Raw genomic sequence first — 25,124 nt, 5'->3', positions numbered from 1 at the left:
ACAAAACAAAGTCAAGTGAAAAACACTCTCCTCTCTAATTTCCTTTTATATGCTAAGGCTGTGTTGCTGTGATGAATGATGCCAATGCTACATTGATCCCTTAACTAAATTCCCCAGTCAACCGTTTCTGATGCTTGACCCGATATGCTCTAGGGTGCATCAGCAATCCCACAATAATTCCTGTGTATCGACCCCTGATCCATCTTGATCATCGAGATAAATACAGTAAAAACACGTCGCTATAAGTCAAGCCGGCCAGTGAGGAGATGAAATGTGCTGTGAGGCTTCTGACACCCACCATTTTCATCTTGATGTATGTCTCCCACTACATCTTCTAGAGGTGAAAGGAAATGGGAAAAGCCATCTTGGAGGTGACCATGTATCAACAGCAGCAGCAGCAACTCGGATCTGAGAGAGAGGCGCTATGCCCTTACCCAACTAGTGGAGCGTGTTAGCTCATATTAGACCCAGTATGGAAAGCTCCTCCTAGACACACAACATTAGCTTTCACAAGGACATGGATTATTCAGTATATTTGCATAGAAACACATTTATTGTTGGGAGTAGGACATTTAAATCACAGTTAAATCAGCATTTCTGTGACCCTTGTCTTTCTGTGGAGATATCCTCTGTGATAAAGTGGAGATAATCTGAGCTCTGAACTAACCAGACTAACAGTGTTGGAAGGAAACAATGGTGGTATTGTTTCATTGCTCACAGCAGGGTCATGAGAGGAGGCTTGGATTTCATAACCGGCATTTGTATCTTAGCTGTACGGATCTTTGTCTCTTAGCTTTTACGTATCTTAGCTTTATGGTATCTTAGCTTTATGGAGGTGGAGGAGTTTGTTTGAATGAACACCTGGGAAGTCTAGCTCATGAACTGGAAAGGAAAGGAATTGTTCCTACTGTGTGATTGCTGCAGTAGGTAGTCTGATATTGTTGTCTAACATGATACAACATCTTGATAGACAGGCAGCCTTACTGCCAAAAGTAATTCCTATTTGTCTTGAAGTATGGTTGGTTAAATGCACTTTAACAAAAAAAATGGTTAGCACGTCTTTCAGTAAAACAGTAATTGTGGTGCCTTTAAACTGGGGTGAAATGGTGCTGCTTCATGCAGATTATAGCTGTATTAGTGTAGAGAATGGACTGTAGGTTTTTTTTGGAAGTGCACCTGTACTGACAGTCTCTCATTAGTAAGTAAAGTAAGTAGCATTGCACGGGCTTTGGCTAGGAGCCTATCTCCTATTTCTGTAGTGTTAGGCAGCTTGATGTACACCCCCCTGGACAGGACGCTACTCTATCGCCCTACCCCTAATCTACACTACATTATCAAAAGTATGCTCGTCGAACATCTCATTCCAAAAAATGGGTAATTAATATGGAGTTGGTCCCCCCTTTGCTGCTATAACAGCCTCCACTCTTCTGGGAAGGCTTTCCACTAGATGTCGGACATTGCTGCGGGGACTTGCTTCCATTCAGCCACAAGAGCATTAGTGAGGTCGGGCACTGATGTTGGGTGATTAGTCCTGGCGTTCCAACTCATCCCAAAGGTGTTCGATGGGGTTGAGGTCAGGGCTCTGACTAGAGGAAGAACAGCTACGACCGGAAGTTACTTTTTCGTAGCAGGTTAGGAGACTTTACGCAGCAGGTTAGGAGAATTAACGTGGCAGGTTAGGAGACTTAGGCTAATGTTAGGAAAAGGGTTAGGGTTAGCTTAAATGCTCTCTTAACCTGCTACGAAAAGTCACTTCCGGTCGTAGCTGTACTCCCTCTAGTCACAACCCATTATGGAGGCTTCAGGCCAGGGAGAGAAAATGACAGACAATGTGCTCTCAAGAATATGACAATCATTTTGGTTATGAGTGCAACTCAGTTGTGTTATGCTCATAACGACAACAATTTTTTGGGGGGAGGATATGGTGAGCTGGACCAAATATATTGAACGAGGTGAAAAAAACATTTTTTTAAATAATTTTTTTGTGTATGGGTGGTCCCGGGGATCGAACCCACTACCTTGGCGTTACAAGCGCCGTGCTCTACCAGCTGAGCTACAGAGGACCACATAGCCACTTCATATGTGCACTCGCTCCGGAATGGGAAAAATATCCTTTCTATTTTATTCAGCAAAGTTCAATTATATTCTTCTTACTATAAAATCATATAATATAAAATAATGGCACGGGACTTATAAGCATATTTTTTCTGCAATGTTCCCTCTAATTTTTTTCGGCACTAAGCAAATCTCAGGTCTGCTGAGCGCAAACTTGAAGGTTGTGAAAATTCTATGGAACTTCCAGCGCACGTTTACTGTGAACACTGAGGCTGTACCCACTTTAAGTTACAGTTTTAACAGTGGCCAAGTAGGCTACTGTGGCTATTTGATCATAATGTAGGCCTACCAGAGTTGCCTACCATCAAAAACAATGGAGAAATGCATCCCATAACATTTGAACATGGAAATAGCTGTTCTATCGTTCATCCTACAGTAGAAGCAAATGTGTGGTGTTCAATGTAGGCCTACATTCCAAGAGACCTTTGAAAAAAACATGCAGATCTTGACATTAACCTGTTTATCCACTTGCCCTTCAGACAAGGAGGTGACTGAAAATGTTGTGTTGTCTGAATCAAGAAACCACTTTACAAAATAAAATGCATTATTATTCCCATACCATTATTACAGAGAATCAGACAAATTATGCTACCCTCTGCCGATTGGCTACTTAGCTTAATCAAGCCTGTCTCAAAATACAACACTGCCCCTTCAAGACAAAAAAAAGCTCTTTACCTGACTTGCTTTTCAAAGATGTACACGGTTTGTGCTCTTGTAGGAAGCAATCACTCCCCTATTGCTGACTACTAATTATTTATAACTCACTAACTAGCAAAGGATATGAACAAAACAAGATCATCTACTCACAACCACAGCTGTAAACATTTACATTTACGTCATTTAGCAGACACTCTTATCCAGAGCGACTTACAGTTAGTGAATACATATTTTTTTTATACTGGCCCCCCGTGGGAATCGAACCCACAACCCTGGCATTGCAAACGCCATGCTCTATCAACTGAGCTACATCCCTGCCGGCCATTCCCTCCCCTACCCTGGACGACGCTGGGCCAATTGTGCACCGCCCATGAGTCTCCCGGTCGCGGCCGGCTGCGACAGAGCCTGGATTCGAACCAGGATCTCTAGTGGCACAGTTAGCACTGCGATGCAGTGCCTTAGACCACTGCGCCACTCAGGAGCCCGTCTAGTAAACACAGTCTAGTTCAAAGTATATGGCACAGATCCATATATGGCAATGGTGTATTTGCATATAGGCCAATTGCAGCTCTGATTGGCTATTCTGCACCGGTCTGTGTAGAGTAAGGGCTGAATCCTACTCCGATAACAAAATCTCTTGCATAGTTTGTTTTGTTTCGTTATGTTGCATTGAAAGTGGTTAATATTCCGTTGATTCGATCACAATTGCCACAGTAAAGGGAAACGTTGATAGTGTTAACTAAAGGGGAAAACTCTAGAAAGTTGAGTGAAGTTCAATCTCATGCTTCTCTCAGTGGGCTGATACTTATTTTGTCTCGGGGCTACTACACGCCCGCGCACTCGCGCAGTTTAGAGGGAACATTGCTTGTCTGCTAAATAAACAAGCCTACAGCCTATGGCATGGAGCATAGCCAGATAACATACAGTAGGCCAACTCATATTGTGTTTTTCTGGAAAAACATTTTCTTCATATCATGTTTCTTTAGACCTACCTAAAATAAATAATGGATTTATTGTGATGGTGTATATTAAATTGATTTATTAGACTTTTTAAAATGTAGATGTTCCAAAGATGTGCATCATCGGCTTGTATGCGGCTTGTATGCATGGAGGCCTCGAGATTCTAATGTTAATGTTAATTAATGGTAAATTACAGTGAGACCGGCAGTCTTGGTTTGGCACCGCTTCAATGGACTCAGACTCAGCATGATAAAGGTCAGAGGTTGTTAGATGCTGTGACAGAATGATGAAATATGAATAATGAAATATGTACTTTTGTCACCGTTTGTATTAATATTCCCCCTATGAGCCACTTTCATTTGGTGAGTGTGTGGGTGTGTGTGTGTGTGTGTGTGTGTAGTCAACAGGGTGTCATTAACACGTCTCACTGAACCAGTCAAACAGAGAGCCAGCTGAGTGTGTTATCATTGGGGCTGTTTAAAGCCAACAGTGCTACGTGAGTGGGAGTGGCTCTGGCCTACTATCTCTCTACTGTTCCCATTTGTGTACAGGTGTTTCAGGCAGGTAGGAATGTGTTGTCATGAGGCAGCTCTTTAGATGTAGTATTCAGTCTAGTGAGGAGGAGCTGAGGCCACATTGCCCGCGGCCAGGCCTGCAGGTAGAAGCGTTGGGACAGTAACCGAAAGGTTGGTGGATCGAATCCCCGAGCTGACAAGGTAAAAAATCTGTAATTCTGCCCCTGAGCAAGGTAGTTAACCCACTGTTCCCCGGGAACCGGTGACGTGGATGACGATTAAGGCAGCCCCCCACACCTCTCTGATTCAGAGGGGTTGGGTTAAATGCGGAAGACACATTTCAGTTGAATGCATTCAGTTGTACAACTGACTAGTTTCCCCCTTTCCTTTCCTCTGTCAGCAGGAGCTCAGAGAAGTAGCAGGAAGTATGTACTGATGACAGCGAGAGGGAGTTAGAGTTGGAATGTGCTCGGGGCTGGAGAACAGGGGAAGTACAACAGTACAGAACACACGACGGCACCTTGTATCTCAGAAAAATGCCTCAGGCAGTGTTTGAATGCATTCCATCAGTGTTGAAATGGGTCCGTCAGAATGCTGTGTGTATGATGATCAGAGTAATGTTAATGGGATGGGATTCATCCCCCACCACATATACAAACACACACACACACACACAGAGTTATTGTGAGTAACAGTTGATAAAGAGAGTTACTGTGAGTTACAGTTGATAGAGTTACTGTGAGTTACAGTTGATAGAGATAGTTACATTTGATAGAGAGAGTTACTGTGAGTTACAATTGATACAGAGAGTTACTGTGAGTTACAGTTGATAGAGTTACTTTGAGTTACAGTTGATAAGAGTTACTGTGAGTTACAGTTGATAGTGTTACTGTGAGTTACAGTTGATAAAGTTACTGTGAGTTAAAGTAGAGAGGAGTGGCGATGAGACAGAGCCCTGAGGCTATACAGCAGGGGTGGCAAAACTTTTGGCTCAAGGGCCACATTGAGTTTTTGAAACCAAGTGAAGGGCCACATACTATATGCGTGACAAAACATGTGAAGCCTTTATTCATTTTCACATTCAACTATTAGTGTACTGTAGGTGTACATATGCTTGCAGAACAATTCTACCCTTGAACCATCTCTAACCTTGTTTTTTGTGAACACATTTCTCACAAATTTTTCACAAAATTGATATAATTTATAACATCACAGACACAGTCAAACACACACACAGATGCTGCCTCTCTACCCTTGTAAAGTACAATCAAACTTACAGTCACAATATGCAAACTTACAAATATATATACATATATTATATGACTGGATACATGCAAAATGTAACAACAGATGTGTAAAGAAAAACTATTCAAAAATTTGAATGAAATATATGGTAAGAGCATCTGTTTCATTTGGAATGGTCTGTTTTTGAAAGCATATTAAGGAACAATTCTCATCTCCATTGTGAGCCATATTTACAGTTATCCAATCACCTCAGCCCAAATGTGACTGATTAGTTATTACCTGTATCCAAGTGCATTGCTGGATAATTCTCACTGCATAACCATCACCATGAAAAAGCATAATCCTTGCCTATCCCAGTCACGGTTATTCAAGTCTTATTGTGAACTATGGGTCTGGTCACCTCTCTTGGCAAGGGCATCAAAGTCTGCTGTCATCATTGATGTAAAATTGTTATAATTTATAACATCACAGACACAGTCAAACACACACACACAGATCCTGCATCTCTACCCTTGTAAAGTACAATCAAACTTACAGTCACAATATGCAAACTTAAACATATATATATATTATATGACTGGAGACATGCAAAATGTAACAGCAGATATGTAAAAAAAATAAAACTATTCTAAAATGTTAGTGAAAAATATGGTAAGAGCTAAGAGCATCCGTTTCATTTGGAATGGTCTGTTTTTGAAAGCATATTAAAGAACAATTCTCATCTCCATTGTGAGCCATATTTACAGTTATCCAATCACAGCCCAAATCTGACTGATTAGTTATTACCTGTATCCAAGTGCATTGCTGGATAACTCTCACTGCATAACCATCACCATGAAAAAGTATAATCTTTGCCTACCCCAGTCACGGTTATTTTAGTCTTATTGTGAACAATGGGTCTGGTCACCTCTCTTGGCAAGGGCATCAAAGTCTGGTGTCATCTTTGATGTAGAGATTCTCAGAACAGCTGACAAGTGGTAATTTGTTAAATTTGACCTGTGACGGGATTTGTTGTAATTCATGACTGAGAATGTTTGTTCACACACATATGTGGACCCGAATAAAACAAGCATCCTTTGGGCGTGCCTTTTAATGTTTGGAAACTTTGTTTAATTCAGTGAGCCATAGAACTGGTCTATTGTTGCTGTTCTGTACTTCTCCTTCAAAGCACTGTCACATTGGAAGTCGATGAGCTCCAATTGTGTGTTTGGTGGTGCTTTCTCACTGTCGAAAGACAGGGGGCATAATACAAGCTACAGCTCAGTCTCAATCTTGGTGAAGTCTGAGAAGCGGCGGGAAAACTCAGCATGCAGGTTGATCAAAGTGCTACTGTATGTCTCAGTGCGGCACTGCAGTGTGGGCGTGTTCAGTGCGGTCAGTGTCGGAAAATGAGCGAGAGACTGGCTGCTCATTTGTCTGGAGAACAACATAAGTTTGGCCTCGAATGCTTTCACGTTGGAATACAGTTCATGCACAAAAACACAATTTCCCTGCAGTTTCACATTTAGATCGTTCAGATGTCCCAATATGTCCACACCGAAAGCAAAGTCCCCTAGCCAGTCTTTCAACTCGTAGAAGTCGTCAGCTTTACCAACCGTATCAAGGAACATACCTATCTCCCCTCTCATTTTCCACACACGGCAAAATACTTTTCCCAGGCTTAGCCAGCGCACATTTGAATGGTACAACAAGTCCTGGTGCTCTGCCTCTGTGACATTGAGCAGCTGAATGAACTGACAATGGTTAAGCCCCCTTGCCCGTATAAAGTTGACACGTTTTACAACCACTTTGACAACATTTTCCAGCTTTAACACACTTTTACACAGAGTTTCCTGATGAATAACAAAGTGAAGAAATATAAATTCCTCAGAGTTAGGGCTTTCTTCTTTTACTTTGTCTTGTAATCTTTTTAGTAGGCCAATGTTTTTACCGGTTAGATTTGGTGATCCATCTGTTGTGACGTTTGTCAGTTTGCTCCACGGTAGATGAATTTTTTCCAAGCAGGCAGACACCCATATAAGTCAGAGCCCCTGGTTGTTCCCATCATTGATTCCATCGCAAGAAGTTCCTCTGTTATTTCAAAGTTCTCATTTATTCCTCTGACACACGACATTCAGAGACCACTTGACGACAAAAGTCGTCAAGCAATGGTGGCTATGATGACTGAGCGCTTTCTGAATCTGACTGTAGGCCCAAATACAGAGCGTGCTGCCAGGCTACAGCGCCATCTATTGTAGGTTGTTTGTATATCATGGAATGAGTAATTTTAGACCCAAAAAAATAACTCAAATATAATAATATTTAATACATTTAAAAATGTCTCACGGGCCGGATTGAAGTGCCTGGCGGGCCGTACGTTGCCCCCCTTTGCTATACAGCTTCTTCAAGAAATCAATATGAATGTGGTCATGCCTCTAAATGAAGTCGTGGTGCTGTGTGTGTGTATGTGTGTTTGTGTGGAGATGGATATGAGCTGGCATCAGGTGAGGTGACAGGTTGGTAGTCTCGAAAACCCGACCCTAGGCAACACAGTGACTAGCGTCTGGTTTCAATTATGGACTGTTTTGGCATAGAGGAACTGCGTCACTGCCTACATCGATAAGGACAGAAAAAATCAGGGGACTCTCCCATCAAATCACAAGGCAGACATGCCAAAACGTCACAACTCAAAAAGTTTTAGTTGAGTTAGTTGATGCAAACTAGCCACTTGAAGTGCACTCTTAATAAAATGCACTCATTAAAAATAACCTCTGTGATCTGCATCTTGCTAGCTACTATTTTGAATTTTATTCAAGTGGATGTAGTCAGCGACGTAGTTCTTCTATGCCAAAAGAGTCCATATTTGAAACCAGACCCTACCCACTGGGCAAAAAGTGGTTGAATCAACGTTGTTTCCACATAATTTAAATGTGATGACATTGAATCAACGTGGAAAACGTATTGGATTTGCAAAATCATCAACAGAAGGGAATTTCATATTTCTTCACCCAGCTTTTTACCTAAATCCAATGACATTGTGAATTTTTTTTGTTGATTTCACGTTGAATTTACGTTAGTTGACAACTCAACCAAACTAGATGTTGAAATGATGTCTGTGCTCAGTGGGTAGTCACTGTGTTGCCTAGGGTCGGGTTTTTCGAGACTATCAGGTTGGCAGGCCAGGCAGAGCAAGGGCTGTGTGTGTGAGAGTACGTACTTTGACTCTGAGAGGAGCTGAGACTTGGCATGGGAGGTCTCGCTCTGTCCTGGACCATCACATCACACACACAGCAGGCATTTAGCTCAAATGTACTACATTAGATGGGGAATAGGGTGTCATCCTTTCAGATGTACCTCCAGTCTCTCTCTCTTTCTATGCAGTGATGTTTTATTTACATTTACATTTTCGTCATTTAGCAGACGCTCTTATCCAGAGCGACTTACAAATTGGTGCATTCACCTTATTATAGCCAGTGGGACAACCACTTTACAATTTTTATTATTTTTTATTATTTTGTTTTCTCTTTGGGGTGGGGTAAGGGGGGGTAGAAGGATTACTTTATCCTATCCCAGGTATTCCTTAAAGAGGTGGGGTTTCAAGTGTCTCCGGAAGGTGGTGAGTGACTCCGCTGTCCTGGCGTCGTGAGGGAGCTTGTTCCACCATTGATCTGCCTCTGTGTTCTGGCTCCCCATGTCTTTCTTCCTCACCTCTTCTCAGCATGCCGATATGGGTTTAAAGAAAGAATCACATCACTTGATTGCAATGACCTGACATTCAAATAGCAGAGCAGGCAAGCTAGCTTTAACAATCCCAGTTGTTGCGTGTGCTAACGAGAGAATTAAGGTGGCAGGGGTTCACGTGAGAGAAATGACCATTTATTCCCTAATTTCTAAACCAGTTCATCCTCTACACCATGCAGTTACAGCATGGAAATGGACAAAGGGGATTATTCCCTGACTACCACTGAGAAGAATGGATTTTCAATGGGATTTGAGGGGAGAATTGGCCAGCCACTTGTATTGTAACAGCCCTCCCACTGCAGATGACTGTTTCTTGGCAGGTTCTCACTTGGTCAGGACAGAGATGAAATAGTGGAGCAGGTTATCAGTGCCAGTGAATGACTCCCAGCGGTCGGTCCTCAGAGGGAGGGATGTTCTGTATGTGGCTAGGCTCAGATCCTGTTGTAAGCTTGGCGTCTAGACAAAGCAGATTGTTGGTCCCCCTGGTTAGGGAGCTGTGTGGTCCTGACTGCAGCACAGAGCAGAATAACACTAATGTTTGGCATTCCTTTCTGTCATAGGCTAATCCCTCTTTCCCCTGCCTATCGTTTAAGTCAGCCTTCTCCCTCTTTCCTAATTTCTTATTTTCATCCTTCCTCTTGATCCCTCCACCCTCCTCTCTGCCTCTTCTGATGGCCTCCCATCATTCTTTCTTCCTCCATCTCTTTTCTGCCCTCAACGGACAGCGCCGTCACATATGCTGCTCCGGAGGAGAAAAAAGTGTTACCATGGCAACTGAGTCTCTGAACTGAGCCAGTCCTCTTCCGCACTCTCTCTCTCTCTCTCTCTCTCTCTCTCTCTCTCTCTCTCTCTCTCTCTCTCTCTCTCTCTCTCTCTCTCTCTCTCTATCTCTCTCTCTCTCTCTCTCTCTCTCTCTGCTCTCTCTCTGCTCTCTCCGTTCTCCTCTCACTTAGATTAAAGCTTCTTCTGTGATGAGAATGAAGAGAAAAAAAAAAGAGATAGAGAGAGGGAGGAAAGAGGGGACAGAGAGAAAGAAAGAGCCCCAATACACAATTATGACAGCATGCTGGATCTCTTAAATACTCTATGGGGTAATATATAAGAATGTGCTTCTCTTTTTAATGAATAATTACAAGATACTGTACATCAAACCATTCAATTGCTGGTGAGAGACAAATATAGCCTACATATAGTATTGTATAGGAACACATGTCAGTGTGCTGCTTGTGGGGGCAGATGAACAGACGTTCTCCCCTGCAGAGGTCTTGGTGCTGCATGTGTCCAAGCCAGGGACAGACAGGGCTGTTATATGGCTAATGGGGTGTGACAGGAAATGAATGTGCACCAATGTGTTCCGAGAGCGCCTCTGTGACATCAGCCTGCATTCATTTAGTAATTAATCTGAATCTATAAAAGATCTCCGGATAGGAGACCCAATTAGACCTGAGGAATGAGGCGGTTGTGGATGACAATGTGTTAAGTATGTGTGTGTGTGTGTGTGTGTGTGTGTGTGTGTGTGTGTGTGTGTGTGTGTGTGTGTGTGTGTGTATTCAACATACGGTAACTCTAACCCAATCAGAGTAAAGCAGTGCCATGTTGGATTGCATAGCACCTTAAATCATGCAGGGCCAATACACAGCTAGGTATTGATCTGGCAGAGAGGCTAGGAGTGGTTGTCATATGTTAGTGGATGGGAATAAACATGGAGTGGTTGGGTGCTTGTTAATGCTGTATGTGGGATAGAACTAACAGTGGCTGTTTGAGCAGCCAGGGAGATATTCTGGCTGAGGTGAAGATGGGAGCTAGGTTGGGGCGGGGATTTCAAACTGGAGTCTTTGTTGTCAGGTACATGTGAACTCCAAAGCCAATGTACACACGTTCACATGGTTCCCTCATCCCAACCACAGCTGTAGATGAATCCCTCATGTCATTTACCACATAGGGATGTTCAGAGGAGATGTCGGCATGTTTCTGAATTGAAGAAATGTATGAGATGTGCCACATGGAGGAAAGACGGAGACCCACGTTGTTTGATTGATGAGATTCCCCAGTAGCACTGAGATTCTGAGAATTGACAGTAAGGTGGAGATAGATAGATTATGTTAAAGACACACACGGCTGTTTACATTGGAACAGTATCCACATAGGAAGTTACGGCATGTGTGTGTGCGTGTGAGTGAGTGAGGGAGGGTTTCTTTGAAGTAATTTCCGTGATTCAGCCACAGAGGGAAAATTGATTTAGCAGCATGGCCCAGAGACTCAGCTGGATCAGACAGCCAGGGAGAATTAGCCCCCGGAGCAGAGCAAGCACACACCACTCACAGTCACACACACTGCCATTTTGTCCCACAGGAGGGGAATTAATGCCTGTCAATTCCATGTGATTGTAAGTGATGGCACAGAGGAGGACGGCCTGTCACGATCATCTCTTCATGCTACTTTAAGCACCCTGCTGCATGGACTGTATGTCACAATCTTAAACCTTCAGCCTCTGTCTGTCCCTCTGACCCTGAGAGAAGTGGTTATGTTTCTGTCTCTGTCCACTGGGGATGCTGACAGCAGCCCACCCGCTCAACCTACAGTACCTTACCCATGGTGCATTATAGTGATTGGATTTGTGCCGTGAGGGCAGCAGGACCGCAGGGGTCAGATGGAGATTGGATTAGATACAAGTTCCTCTGAGGTGTTGTGTGTGACACTGTGAATATAACTGGCATCAGATTGGCTCACGGTGGCCCCAGCAGGGTCGGCTCCATTGGGGATACTGCCATCTTGGATGGGCCATCTTTTCCTTGATAGAGTGTCAGAGGAAAATGCGTCCCTGTGTCAGATGCCTGTCTAAAAGTGTATACCCTGACAGAGTGTAATTATGGGGGAAGATGATTTGGTATAATGGACGTTGGCATCCACCCCATCACCTTCCTGGATTAATTTAAACAGCCACAACATAGCCCATCCCTCTGGCATCCCAAATAACAACTATGCTACTGTATGACTATAGATATCTTATCAATTCCATATGTAATTCTATGTGACTTACTTTGTAGCTCCTTGGGTGCGAGAAATGCACTTATATAATACATGATTATTAGTATTATTATTTTATGATTTACTCATTATGATTAGGTAATTACCACTACCATTACATGCTCAGAATCATAATTCTGTTGAAATTACCAGTGACTATCAGAGCTAATAATATTCAGTCCATGATCTTGCCTGCAGCTAAATTAATTACAGGACCATCTCTGTGATTATATCGTCTCAACTGCTGAAATGCTGCTTGCTTAAATAAAATATGATTATCTGAATTGAGAGATTTCTGAAATAAAGTGAATGTCCTTGATGACAAGGCGGTTTTTAGCGGCAAGTCACCACAGGAAGCAGAACTTACAGTGATGCTGTGCTCCAGGAAGTAGTTTCTTATTTGTTGAGGGTGTGGTTCTGTCACTGCTACCACCTGCAGCACTGGTGATCTGTAACACACTCTGTGATTGCTGTATATGGCTCTGGAAGCAAGGGAATAACTGCTACCACAAGAGCTGAATCACATTAACCTATGACATTTTGAAATGTAATTTTGCTATGTCATGCCTTGCCATCACTGCTGCCTGAGGAGTACCTCGTTGTTGGCACCATCTTGGCACCACCTACTCTTTAGCAGACTCTCTTTTTGTATCATGCAGGCCGCTTTACTTTCGTATTGATAAGACTAAGAATTAGACTAAAAATATTTATTTGTGTTTTTTCCCCAGTTTAAGGAGAGGTTGCTATGCCAACAGAGCTTGGCCCTGAGTCACAGGTGAAGAAGGCAGCAGAAGAGTCCTCCTGGCAGAAGGGGGCAGCAACTGGCATGCAGGACTCGGCTTTAGACACAAAGATGGCTAAACAGGTATGTAGGAGAGCACAGGAAGTTCAATCTATACCACAATTAGGGCCTTGTGTTTTTCCTGGTCAGATCACATGTATTCTCGTCCTACATCAACCATTGACAGATATTTACACATGTTCAGTGGTCATAATTATAAAATACATTAATTTACTGTCAATTTCACCTGTGACTATGAATTTCATATAAAGGACCAGGACTCCAAACTGATCGACGACCACAGGGAAACAGACAACGTGTCAGAAAAGACCACCCCAAGCAAGACCCCCAAGTCCCCCCAGAAGACTTCCAAACGGCCAAAGACTGTTCCCTTCAAGGTCACCCTACTGGACACCTCTGGCTATGAGGCGGGGATTGAGGTAAGCATGGAAGGAAGGAAAAATCTCATCCCCTGAACAGAACCATGTTGGAGGTTACGTCCAGAGCGTGTTTGAATGAACCAGTCAAAATATATTTATAACAGTGAGAAATGTTGCTCTAATTGTATTATTTTTGTCCGTGTGGCTCTACCAGCAGATTCAACTAGTTTTTTTAAACTTTGGAACATTGTGGCTTTGTTGTGTTTACTGTATGTTATGAAGCTGCTGAGTGCAGATAAGGCCGTTATGAAGCAGATGAAAGAGAGGGTGTCGTGTGTGGAGCTCTCCATGGGGCAAGGCCAATGCAAAGTTACACATTCTCTGCCACAGACACAAATTCTAATCATTAGGATGAGTGACACAGAGAATATAGTGGAGGAAAAGCAGGCTCACCCGCTTACAATGCCTGTTATAACAGCCCCATCAACAAACAGGACACGTCTTCATGATGGTAGGGAATGCTTCATGATGGTAGGGAATGCTTCATGATGGCAGAGAATGCTTCATGATGGTAGGGAATGCTTCATGATGGTAGGGAATGCTTCATGATGGCAGGGAATGCTTCATGATGGCAGAGAATGCTTCATGATGGCAGAGAATGCTTCATGATGGTAGGGAATGCTTCATGATGGCAGAGAATGCTTCATGATGGTAGGGAATGCTTCATGATGGCAGAGAATACTTCATGATGGTAGGGAATGCTTCAGGATGGTAGGAAATGCATCATGATGGTGGGGAATGCTTCATGATGGTAGGCAATGCTTGATGATGGTAAGGAATGCTCACTGTATTAATTTACATTTACATTTTAGTCATTTAGCAGACGCTCTTATCCAGAGCGACTTACAGTTAGTGCATACATTATTTTTTTTCATACCCCCTGTGGGAATCGAACCCACAACCCTGGCGTTGCAAACTCCATGCTCTATCAACTGAGCTACATCCCTGCCGGCCATTCCCTCCCCTACCCTGGACGACGCTGGGCCAATTGCGCCCATCTATTCAGTTAGAAAATTGGTCAAGGAGTGATGTGTGAACTCTTAGAGATTGAGAAACCTGTGTTTATTGGCAAGAGCACTATACTGTTGCTGTCTTGTGTCTTCTAATGGCAGCTAGTAATGCATATACTGTATGGCTCTATCACCATGTTTCAGGGGCTGTTTTGTGGTACATAACGAGGAGTAAGTGTCTGCCTGTGTGTCTGTCTGTCTGTCCCTCCCTGTGTGTTTGGGATGGTGGATGTAAGCAGTCTCCTCTCCCTGGCCAATCTGTGCCAACCAGGCAGGCTGTGCCACACTCCACTGCCCTCTCTCCTCTTCCAGGGCCCCTCCTAAACATAGCGAGATATGGGCGATTCCAGCATTATGGATGTCCATTTGCATGCAAAATCACAACTTGAATGTCTCACAGAATGGACAAAAAAAAATGTTTTATGTGTGTCTGTAGTATGTAGACACTATAATTTCTTATGATCGACCAGAACTTTTGAACATCAGATCGGCAGTTACTAACCTAAATTCCGGCTTCAACTTCGACTTTGACTCGTCTGCCCTAGGCTCTTTGTCTAATTCCAACCCAATTTTCGGGCTATCCAAGAGGAAACGCCAGTGAAAAAGAGGCAGGAGAGGGGGAGGCCTGGCGAGATTAAGGCAAAGGGAAAACCGGCCACCTCTTCCCTCAATTCTATTGGCCAAAATACAGTCTCTTGATAATAAGATGGATCACCGCCGATCGCGGATTTGCTATCAATGGGACTCTCGTAACTGCAATATTCTCTGCTTTTCTGAAACATGGCTTTCGGACAAGAAACACCCCATGGCTATCCAATTTAAAGGATTCTCTATTCAGCAAGCAGACAGTACATTGAATTCAGGGAAATTGAGAGGGTGAGGGGTATACCACTTCATCAACAGCAAATGGTGTGCTGACTGTAGCACAGTGGAAGTCTCGACCCATTGTTCACCCGTATTGGAATACCTGATGTTCAAATGCCGACTCTTCTACCTCCCGAGAGAGGTTATCGTGACTGCTGTATATATTCCACCTCAAGACAAGAAAAACAACAAGCTGGCACTTAACAAACTGTACGAGGCTATAAACAAGCAGGAAACCATGCACCCGGAGGCTGCTTTCCTTGTTGCCGATGATTTTAATTCCGCATCATTAAGACACATAATGCCCAACTTCCATCAACATATCTCCTTCGCCACCAGGGGCGATAAAGTCCTAGACCACTGTTACTCTACCCACAAGCAAGCATACAAGGCCCTCCCTCATCCCCCCTTCTGCAAATTAGATCATGGCTATATACATTTACATTTTAGTAATTTAGCAGACGCTCTTATCCAGAGCAACTTACAGTTTAGTGAGTGCATACATTTTCATACTGGCCCCCCGTGGGAAACAAACCCACAACCCTGGCGTTGCAAGCGCCATGCTCTACCAACTGAGCTACAGGGGACCTATATTCTCCTGCTTCCTGTCTACAAGCAGAAGTCTCAAACAGGAAGTACCCATGACGTGCTCCATTGAGAAATGGTCCAACATCGGGCCGTGCATGAGGGCCCCCGCTGACGCAGGGGACTGGGTGATCTCGCTCTCCGAGGCCGACTTGAGGTAAGGTTTTTAATCAGGTCAACACTCGTAAAGCCACGGGCCGGACGGTATTCCAGGGCGCGTTCTCAGAGCATGCGTAGAACAGCTGGCAGGCATATTCACATTCATTTTCAACCTCTCCTTGTCCGAGTTTGTAATCCCCACATTTCTCAAGCTGACCACCATCATTCCTGTTCCCAAGAACTCGAAGGCTACCTGCCACAATGACTACCTTCCTGTAGCACTCACATCTGTAATCATGAAGTGCTTTGAAAGGCTGGTTATGACACACATCATCCCAGACACATCATCAATTGCACTCCACACTGCCCTCACCCACCTAGATAAGACAAATACCTATGTGAGAATGCTGCTAATTGACCACAGCTCAGCGTTCAACACCATAGTCCCCTCCAAGCTCAACACCAAGCTTGGGACCCTGGGACTGAACACCTCCCTCTTCTACTGGATCCTGGACTTCCTGACAGGCTGACCCCAGGTGGAGACGGTTGGCAACCTCTGCCACTCTGACCCTCAACAGGGGGGCCCCACAGGGGTGTGTGCTTAGTCCCCTCCCGTACTCCCTGTTCACCCATGACTGCATGGCCATGCACGACTCCAACACCATCATCAAGTTTGCTGACGACACGACGGTGGTAGGCCTGATCACCGGCGACGACGAGACAGCCTACAGGGAGGAGGTCAGTGACCTGGCAGTGTGGTGCCAGGACAACAGCCTCTCCCTCAACATCAGTAAGACCAAGGAGCTGATCGTGGACTACATCCACATCGACTGGGCTGCAGTGGAGCGGGTCGAGAGTTTCAAGTTCCTCGGTGTCCAAATCACTAAAATGGTCCACACACATGAGACACTGAGAGCATCTTGACTGGTCACTGCATCACTGCTTGGTATGGTAACCAAGCATCATATGGTGCTACAGAGGGTGGTGCAGACAGCCCAGTACATCACTGGTGCCCAGCTCCCTGCCATCCAGGACCTCTATACCAGGCGGTGTGAAAGGAAGGCATGGAAAATAGTTAACACAGGGGTCTCCAACAGGTCGATCGTGAGCTACCAGTAGTTTGCAGCCCACCTACAGTGGGGGAAAAAAGTATTTAGTCAGCCACCAATTGTGCAAGTTCTCCCACTTAAAAAGATGAGAGAGGCCTGTAATTTTCATCATAGGTACACGTCAACTATGACAGACAAAAGGAGGGAAAAAAATCCAGAAAATCACATTGCAGGATTTTTTATGAATTTATTTGCAAATTATGGTGGAAAATAAGTATTTGGTCAATAACAAAAGTTTCTCAATACTTTGTTATATACCCTTTGTTGGCAATGACACAGGTCAAACGTTTTCTGTAAGTCTTCACAAGGTTTTCACACACTGTTGCTGGTATCTTGGCCCATTCCTCCATGCATATCTCCTCTAGAGCAGTGATGTTTTGGGGCTGTCGCTGGGCAACACAGACTTTCAACTCCCTCCAAAGATTTTCTATGGGGTTGAGATCTGGAGACTGGCTAGGCCACTCCAGGACCTTGAAATGCTTCTTACGAAGCCACTCCTTCATTGCCCGGGCGGTGTGTTTGGGATCATTGTCATGCTGAAAGACCCAGCCACGTTTCATCTTCAATGCCCTTGCAGATGGAAGGAGGTTTTCACTCAAAATCTCACGATACATGCCCCCATTCATTCTTTCCTTTACACAGATCAGTCGTCCTGGTCCCTTTGCAGAAAAACAGCCCCAAAGCATGATGTTTCTACCCCCATGCTTCACAGTAGGTATGGTGTTCTTTGGATGCAACTCAGCATTCTTTGTCCTCCAAACACGACAAGTTGAGTTTTTACCAAAAAGTTCTATTTTGGTTTCATCTGACCATATGACATTCTCCCAATCCTCTTCTGGATCATCCAAATGCACTCTAGCAAACTTCAGACAGGCCTGGACATGTACTGGCTAAAGCAGGGGGACACGTCTGGCACTGCAGGATTTGAGTCCCTGGCGGCGTAGTGTGTTACTGATGGTAGGCTTTGTTACTTTGGTCCCAGCTCTCTGTAGGTCATTCACTAGGTCCCCCCGTGTGGTTCTGGGATTTTTGCACACCGTTCTTGTGATCATTTTGACCCCACGGGGTGAGATCTTGCGTGGAGCCCCAGATCGAGGGAGATTATCAGTGGTCTTGTATGTCTTCCATTTCCTAATAATTGCTCCCACAGTTGATTTCTTCAAACCAAGCTGCTTACCTATTGCAGATTCAGTCTTCCCAGCCTGGTGCAGGTCTACAATTTTGTTTCTGGTGTCCTTTGACAGCTCTTTGGTCTTGGCCATAGTGGAGTTTGGAGTGTGACTGTTTGAGGTTGTGGACAGGTGTCTTTTATACTGATAACAAGTTCAAACAGGTGCCATTAATACAGGTAACGAGTGGAGGACAGAGGAGCCTCTTAAAGAAGAAGTTACAGGTCTGTGAGAGCCAGAAATCTTGCTTGTTTGTAGGCGACCAAATACTTATTTTCCACCATAATCTGCAAATAAATTCATTAAAAATCCTACAATGTGATTTTCTGGATTTTTTTTCTCTCAATTTGTCTGACATAGTTGACGTGTACCTATGAATAAAATTACAGGCCTCTCTCATCTTTTTAAGTGGGAGAACTTGCACAATTGGTGGCTGACTAAATACTTTTTTTCCCCACTGTATGAGTAGCTCGCCAAACAATTCTGAAAGGTCATGCAATTTTCACGTGTTCAATCTCACAAGTATCAGACACCACAAGCTCCAAGCTACTATCTAATCAACGCAACATCGACATTATCCCACCCCTGGTTAGCCACTATTGGCTTAAAAAGCCAATCCTAACACTATCTGCCAATTAATTCTCAGCAATATTGCACGTGTCTGTCTGTGTGGTGCGCGCGTTTGTCTATCACTCCGTGTGTAGCCAGTTGATGTGATAACCATCTTGTGGGTTGACAGAAATACTTTCCCCAAAACCTTCTCAATTGAACATTAACTGCAAAGTAGGCTTACCTGGCAGAAGTATATCATGAGTAAATATATCATTTGTATCTATTATTTGCTATATGCAAACTTTGCCATGAAATGAGCAGCAGCAGTACACAACCATGCTAGACCAGCACATTCCTCAATCACTAGATGCACAATTAAAGGGCCAGATGCGCAATTAAAGGAGAATTACACCAAAAAATGTAAATGTGTTAGTTTTCTTCCAGACCTATTTATTTTTTTCTGATGTGGGTTAAGCATTGACATGGACTCAGAACATCCAATTTCGTTGTTTCTCTATGGAGAAAACCTCCTAGATATACATTACCAGTCAAATGTTTGGACACACCTACTCATTCAATGGTTTTTCTTTATTTTTGCAATGTTTTCCATTGTAGAATAATAGTGAAGACATCAAAACTATGAAATAACACATATAGAATCATGTAGTAACCAAAAAAGTGTTAAGAAAATCATAAAATATTTTATATTTGAGATTCTTCAAATAGCCACCCTTTGCCTTGATGAAAGCTTTGCACACTCTTGGCATTCTCTCAACCAGCTTCATGAGGTAGTCACCTGGAATGCATTTCAACTAACAGGTGTGCCTTCTTAAAAGTTAATTTGTGGAATTTCTTTCCTTCTTAATGTGTTTGAGCCAATCAGTTGTTTTGTGACAAGGTATACAGAAAATAGCCCTATTTGGTAAAAGACCAAGTCCATATTATGGCAAGAATAGCTCAAATAAGCAAAGAGAAACGACAGTCCATCATTACTTTATGACATGAAGGTCAGTCAATACGGAACATTTCAAGAACTTTGAAAGTTTGTTCAAGTGCAGACGCAAAAACCATCAAGCGCTATGATGAAACTGGCTCTCATGAGGGCCGCCACAGGAATGGAAGACCCAGAGTTACCTCTGCTGCAGAGGATAAATTCATTAGAGTTACCAGCCTCAGAAATTGCAGCCCAAATAAATGCTTCACAGAGTTCAAGTCACAGACACATCTCAATATCAACTGTTCAGAGGGGACTGTGTGAATCAGGCCTTCATGGTCGAATTGCTGCAAAGAAACCACTACTAAAGGAGAGACCTGCTTGGGCCAAGAAACACGAGCAATGGATATTAGACCTTTGGAAATGTGTCCTTCGGTCTTTAGTCCAAATTTGAGTTTTTTGGTTCCAACCGCCGTGTCTTTGTGAGACGTGGTGTGGGTGAACGGATGATCTCCGCATTTGTAGTTCCCACCGTAAAGCACGGAGGAGGAGGTGTTATGGTCTGGGGGTGCTTTGCTGGTGACACTGTCTGTGATTTCTTTTAGAATTCAAGGCACACCTAACCAGCATGGCTACCACAGTATTCTGCAGCGATACGCCATCCCATCTGGTTTGGGCTTAGTGGGACTATCATTTGTTTTTCAACAGTACAATGACCCAACACACACCTCCAGGCGGTGTAAGGGCTATTTTACCAAGAAGGAGAGTGATGGAGTGTTGCATCAGATGACCTGGCCTCCACAATCCCCCGACCTCAACCCAATTGAGATGGGTTGGGATGAGTCGGACGGCAGAGTGAAGGAAAAGCAGCCAGCAAGTGCTAAGCATATGTGGGAACTCTTTCAAGACTGTTGGAAAAGCATTCCAAGTGAAGCTGGTTGAGAAAATGCCAAGAGTGTGCAAAGCTGTCATCAAGGCAAAGGGTGGCTATTTGAAGAATCTCAAATGTAAAATATATTTTGATTTGTTTAACACTTTTTGGGTTACTACATGATTCCATATGTGTTATTTAATAGTTTTGAAGTCTTCACTATTATTCTACAATATAGAAAATAGTAAAAATAAAGAAAAACCCTTGAATGAGTAGGTGTGTCCAAACTTTTGACTGGTACTGTAGATACAGTGAGGGAAAAAAGTATTTGATCCCCTGCTGATTTTGTAAGTTTGCCCACTGACAAAGAAATGATCAGTCTATAATTTTAATGGTAGGTTTATTTGAACAGTGAGAGACAGAATAACAACAACAAAATCCAGAAAAACGCATGTCAAAAATGTTATAAATTGATTTGCATTTTAATGAGGGAAATAAGTATTTGACCCCCTCTCAATCAGAAAGATTTCTGGCTCCCAGGTGTCTTTTATACAGGTAACGAGCTGAGATTAAGAGCACACTCTTAAAGGGAGTGCTCCTAATCTCAGTTTGTTACCTGTATAAAAGATACCTGTCCACACAAGCAATCAATCAATCAGATTCCAAACTCTCCACCATGGCCAAGACCAAAGAGCTCTCCAAGGATGTCAAGGGACAAGATTGTAGACCTACACAAGGCTGGAATGGGCTACAAGACCATCGCCAAGCAGCTTGGTGAGAAGGTGACAACAGTTGGTGCGATTATTCGCAAATGGAAGAAACACAAAATAACTGTCAATCTCCCTCGGCCTGGGGCTCCATGCAAGATCTCACCTCGTGGAGTTGCAATGATTATGAGAACGGTGAGGAATCAGCCCAGAACTACACAGGAGGATCTTGTCAATGATCTCAAGGCAGCTGGGACCATAGCCACCAAGAAAACAATTGGTAACACACTACGCCGTGAAGGACTGAAATCCTGCAGCGCCCGCAAGGTCCTCCTGCTCAAGAAAGCACATATACCTGGCCGTCTGAAGTTTGTCAATGAACATCTGAATGATTCAGAGGAGAACTGGGTGAAAGTGTTGTGGTCAGATGAGACCAAAATCGAGCTCTTTGGCATCAACTCAACTCACCGTGTTTGGAGGAGGAGGAATGCTGCCTATGACCCCAAGAACACCATCCCCACCGTCAAACATGGAGGTGGAAACATTATTCTTTGGGGGTGTTTTTCTGCTAAGGGGACAGGACAACTTCTCCGCATCAAAGGGACGATGGACGGGGCCATGTACCGTCAAATTTTGGGTGAGATCCCTCAGCCAGGGCATTGAAAATGGGTCGTGGATGGTATTCCAGCATGACAATGACCCAAAACACACGGCCAAGGCAACAAAGGAGTGGCTCAAGAAGTAGCACATTAAGGTCCTTGAGTGGCCTAGCCAGTCTCCAGACCTTAATCCCATAGAAAATCTGTGGAGGGAGCTGAAGGTTCGAGTTGCCAAACGTCAGCCTGGAAACCTTATTGACTTGGAGAAGATCTGCAAAGAGGAGTGGAACGAAATCCCTCCTGAGATGTGTGCAAACCTGGTGGCCAACTACAAGAAACGTCTGACCTCTGTGATTGCCAACAAGGGTTTTGTCACCAAGTACTAAGTCATGTTTTGCAGAGGGGTCAAATACTTATTTCCCTCATTAAAATGCAAATCAATGAATAACATTTTTGACATGCGTTTTTCTGGAATGTTTTGTTGTTATTCTGTCTCTCACTGTTCAAATAAACCTACTAGGGGTGTAACGATTCGTTTTAACAACGATTCGATTTGTATCACGATTCGTGGTTGTCGATACGATTCAAGGACGATATTGGTTCATTTAGAACGATACGATCCGAAACGATTCAGTGACTTGAAATCGATTCAGTAACCTTTAGCCAAAAATTCAACCAGTGTGACTGAAATAAATACCTGGATACTGGACAGTGCAGGTGAAGTTTCCTAGATTCCTGTTTCTTGTAAGGACCGCAATGGTGGCTTGATAATTTCTCGCTCGTCGGCTTCTCCTCTGTCGTCCGCCATGCTATGTTTTGTTGTCTTTGCGCCTTTGCGCTGCTGTTGGCGCGATGACGTCACGGATAGGCAGACTGAATTGAGTAATGTTTAAAGCCTTTATCATTAAAAGTGCTAAGAAAAAACATCCATATAAAGTCTGACGTGCTTAAATCCAATGGGTTATTTCCTAGTATCGATACAATCGATTTATTACATTTTAAAACGATGTTAGATCGATATATGTTGTCCAAAAGGCCAACTCGCCGAGCACAGATCGATGTAGTTGGATCATAGGAATATAAATCGATACATCGATGTAGTAGATGGATCGTTACACCCCTAAAACCTACCATTAAAATTATAGACTGATCATGTCTTTGTCAGTGGGCAAACGTACAAAATCAGCAGGGGATCAAATACTTTTTTCCCTCACTGTATACAACATGACAAAGCAGAAATACTGTACAATTGGAGGGTCAAATGATATCCCTCTTCTGCACAATAAAATCCCTCAACAAAACCCAGTGATAGAACGATGGTAAATCTATACTCATAAAATTTTCGACCCAGGTGCAGTCAAGGAGAAAATAGAATATTGTGTTATTGTGAGCTGCCCTTAGGATACTTACTTTCATGTTATGGTATGTGAGTGTGTTTTTTATATAAGAATCTCAAGAACATTGCCCTTGCTTTTACTAACCTTTCGCAAAAGAAAACGTAGCAAAAAATAGTCTTTCAAAAACTCTCAAGCAACTCAAGCTGCTCTCAGCACTGGAAATAAAACTCCACATTATGATTCTCAAAGCCTTTAGAATTTGCTTTCTTTTGTACTTCCATTCATTGCTACTAAATGATGTGCAAATCGACCCTTCCTTTTTACTCATCCCTGTTTACATAACTTGCTGCTGCAGTACAACGTTTATCCTCACCTCACTCCTGGCCTCCCCTTGACCCTCTTCCTGTCTTTAATTGGTGGGTTGGAACGTCAGGCCTGCCCTATCAAACCTCCTCCATGCTCCAGGAGTTGATAATAATAGCGTTGAGGGAAGGCAGGCACCACTTTGTGACAATTCTCACTGGAGGAGGTGCCCCATCCAAGGGTTAATTAGCCTGTCTTGTCATGGCTGCTTGGCTCTGGCTCCCTAGGGGCCCCAGTGGAGAGAGGGGAGACAGGGCCACGCACTCCCACACTTCCCTCACCCCTTCCTTCTGCTCCCTGGTGTATACTGGTGTATCTACCAGGCCATGCATGGATGAGCTGCACTCTGTTATTGTGTAGAATGGTGCTATTTTGGGTGCCATATCTTTTTTAGAATGCTGTGTGACTCTGACAATGAGTTTGTTTGTACACTTTGCCAAGATTTAAGTGTGATTTAAGAACGGCAAGCCAGACAAAATTAAAAGAGCATATTTATATAATGAATATGAATTCGGAGGACAGAAATTATTAAATATTAAAGCATTAGACCTATCACTAAAATCTTCAGTCATCCAAAAGTTATACTTAAATCCGAACTGGTTCTCAAGCAAATTAGTAAGATTGTCTCACCCACTGTTCAAGAAAGGCCTTTTTCCCTTTATTCAGATTACAACCTCTCACTTTCAGTTATTTGAAAAGGAAATAATCTCCCAAATGTCACTATTTCTAAAACAAGCCATAGAAAGTTGGTTGCAATTTCAATTTAATCCTCCAGAAACGACAGAACAAATAATGCAACAAATATTGTGGTTAAATTCAAATATACTAATTGACAAAAAACCTTTATTTATTGACAGAATGTTTAAAAAAGGTATAATCTTCGTAAATGATATCATCGGTAGGACTGGTGGAGTTATGTCGCACATGCAGCTAATAAAAACATATGGAAATGTCTGCTCTACCCAAAATTACAACCAAATAATTGCAGCCTTACCGCAAAAGTGGAAGAGGAAAGTTGAAGGGGGGAGAAAGTAAGGAACTTGTCTGTCGGCCTTGCATTAAAGAACATAATTGGTTAAGGAAAACTGTGATAAATAAAAAAGTATATCAGTTTCACTTAAGGACCAAAGGATTGACAGCAGTCCCATATAGATTGCAAAATAGTTGGGAAGAGATCTTTGACGTACCGATCCCATGGCATAGTGTTTATGAACTGACACGCAAAAGCGACACCGGATTCAAAAATTTGAATCTTTCAATTTAAATTATTATATAAAATTCTTGCTACCAATAGAATGTTATTTATATGGGGGATACAATCTTCCCAGCTCTGCAGATTTTGCTGTGAAGAGACAGAATCATTAGATCATTTGTTTTGGTTCTGTCCATTTGTAGCTTGTTTTTGGACACAGGTCCAGGAATGGCTAAAGGATTGCAATATTTACCTGGAACTAACCTTGCAGAT

At 43.2% G+C, this 25,124-nt stretch overlaps 1 protein-coding gene across 6 annotated transcripts in view; it reads left to right on the top strand.

Annotated features, from left to right (window-relative positions):
- Window positions 1–25,124, top strand: part of LOC121574821 (band 4.1-like protein 1) — a 174,480-nt gene that overhangs the window by 77,598 nt on the left and 71,758 nt on the right. For all 6 annotated transcript variants that reach the window (XM_045222971.1, XM_045222972.1, XM_045222974.1 and 3 more), the window contains exons 2-3: window positions 12,968–13,104; window positions 13,293–13,460. In XM_045222971.1, coding sequence (XP_045078906.1) covers window positions 12,985–13,104; window positions 13,293–13,460 — 288 coding nt within the window. In that variant the 5' untranslated portion in view covers window positions 12,968–12,984. The remainder of the gene's footprint in view (window positions 1–12,967; window positions 13,105–13,292; window positions 13,461–25,124) is intronic.

This window comes from Coregonus clupeaformis, chromosome 10 (genome assembly GCF_020615455.1).
Source record: "Coregonus clupeaformis isolate EN_2021a chromosome 10, ASM2061545v1, whole genome shotgun sequence".
Classification (NCBI taxonomy): Eukaryota; Metazoa; Chordata; class Actinopteri; order Salmoniformes; family Salmonidae; genus Coregonus; species Coregonus clupeaformis.
This window is presented reverse-complemented; position numbering and strand designations above follow the sequence as displayed.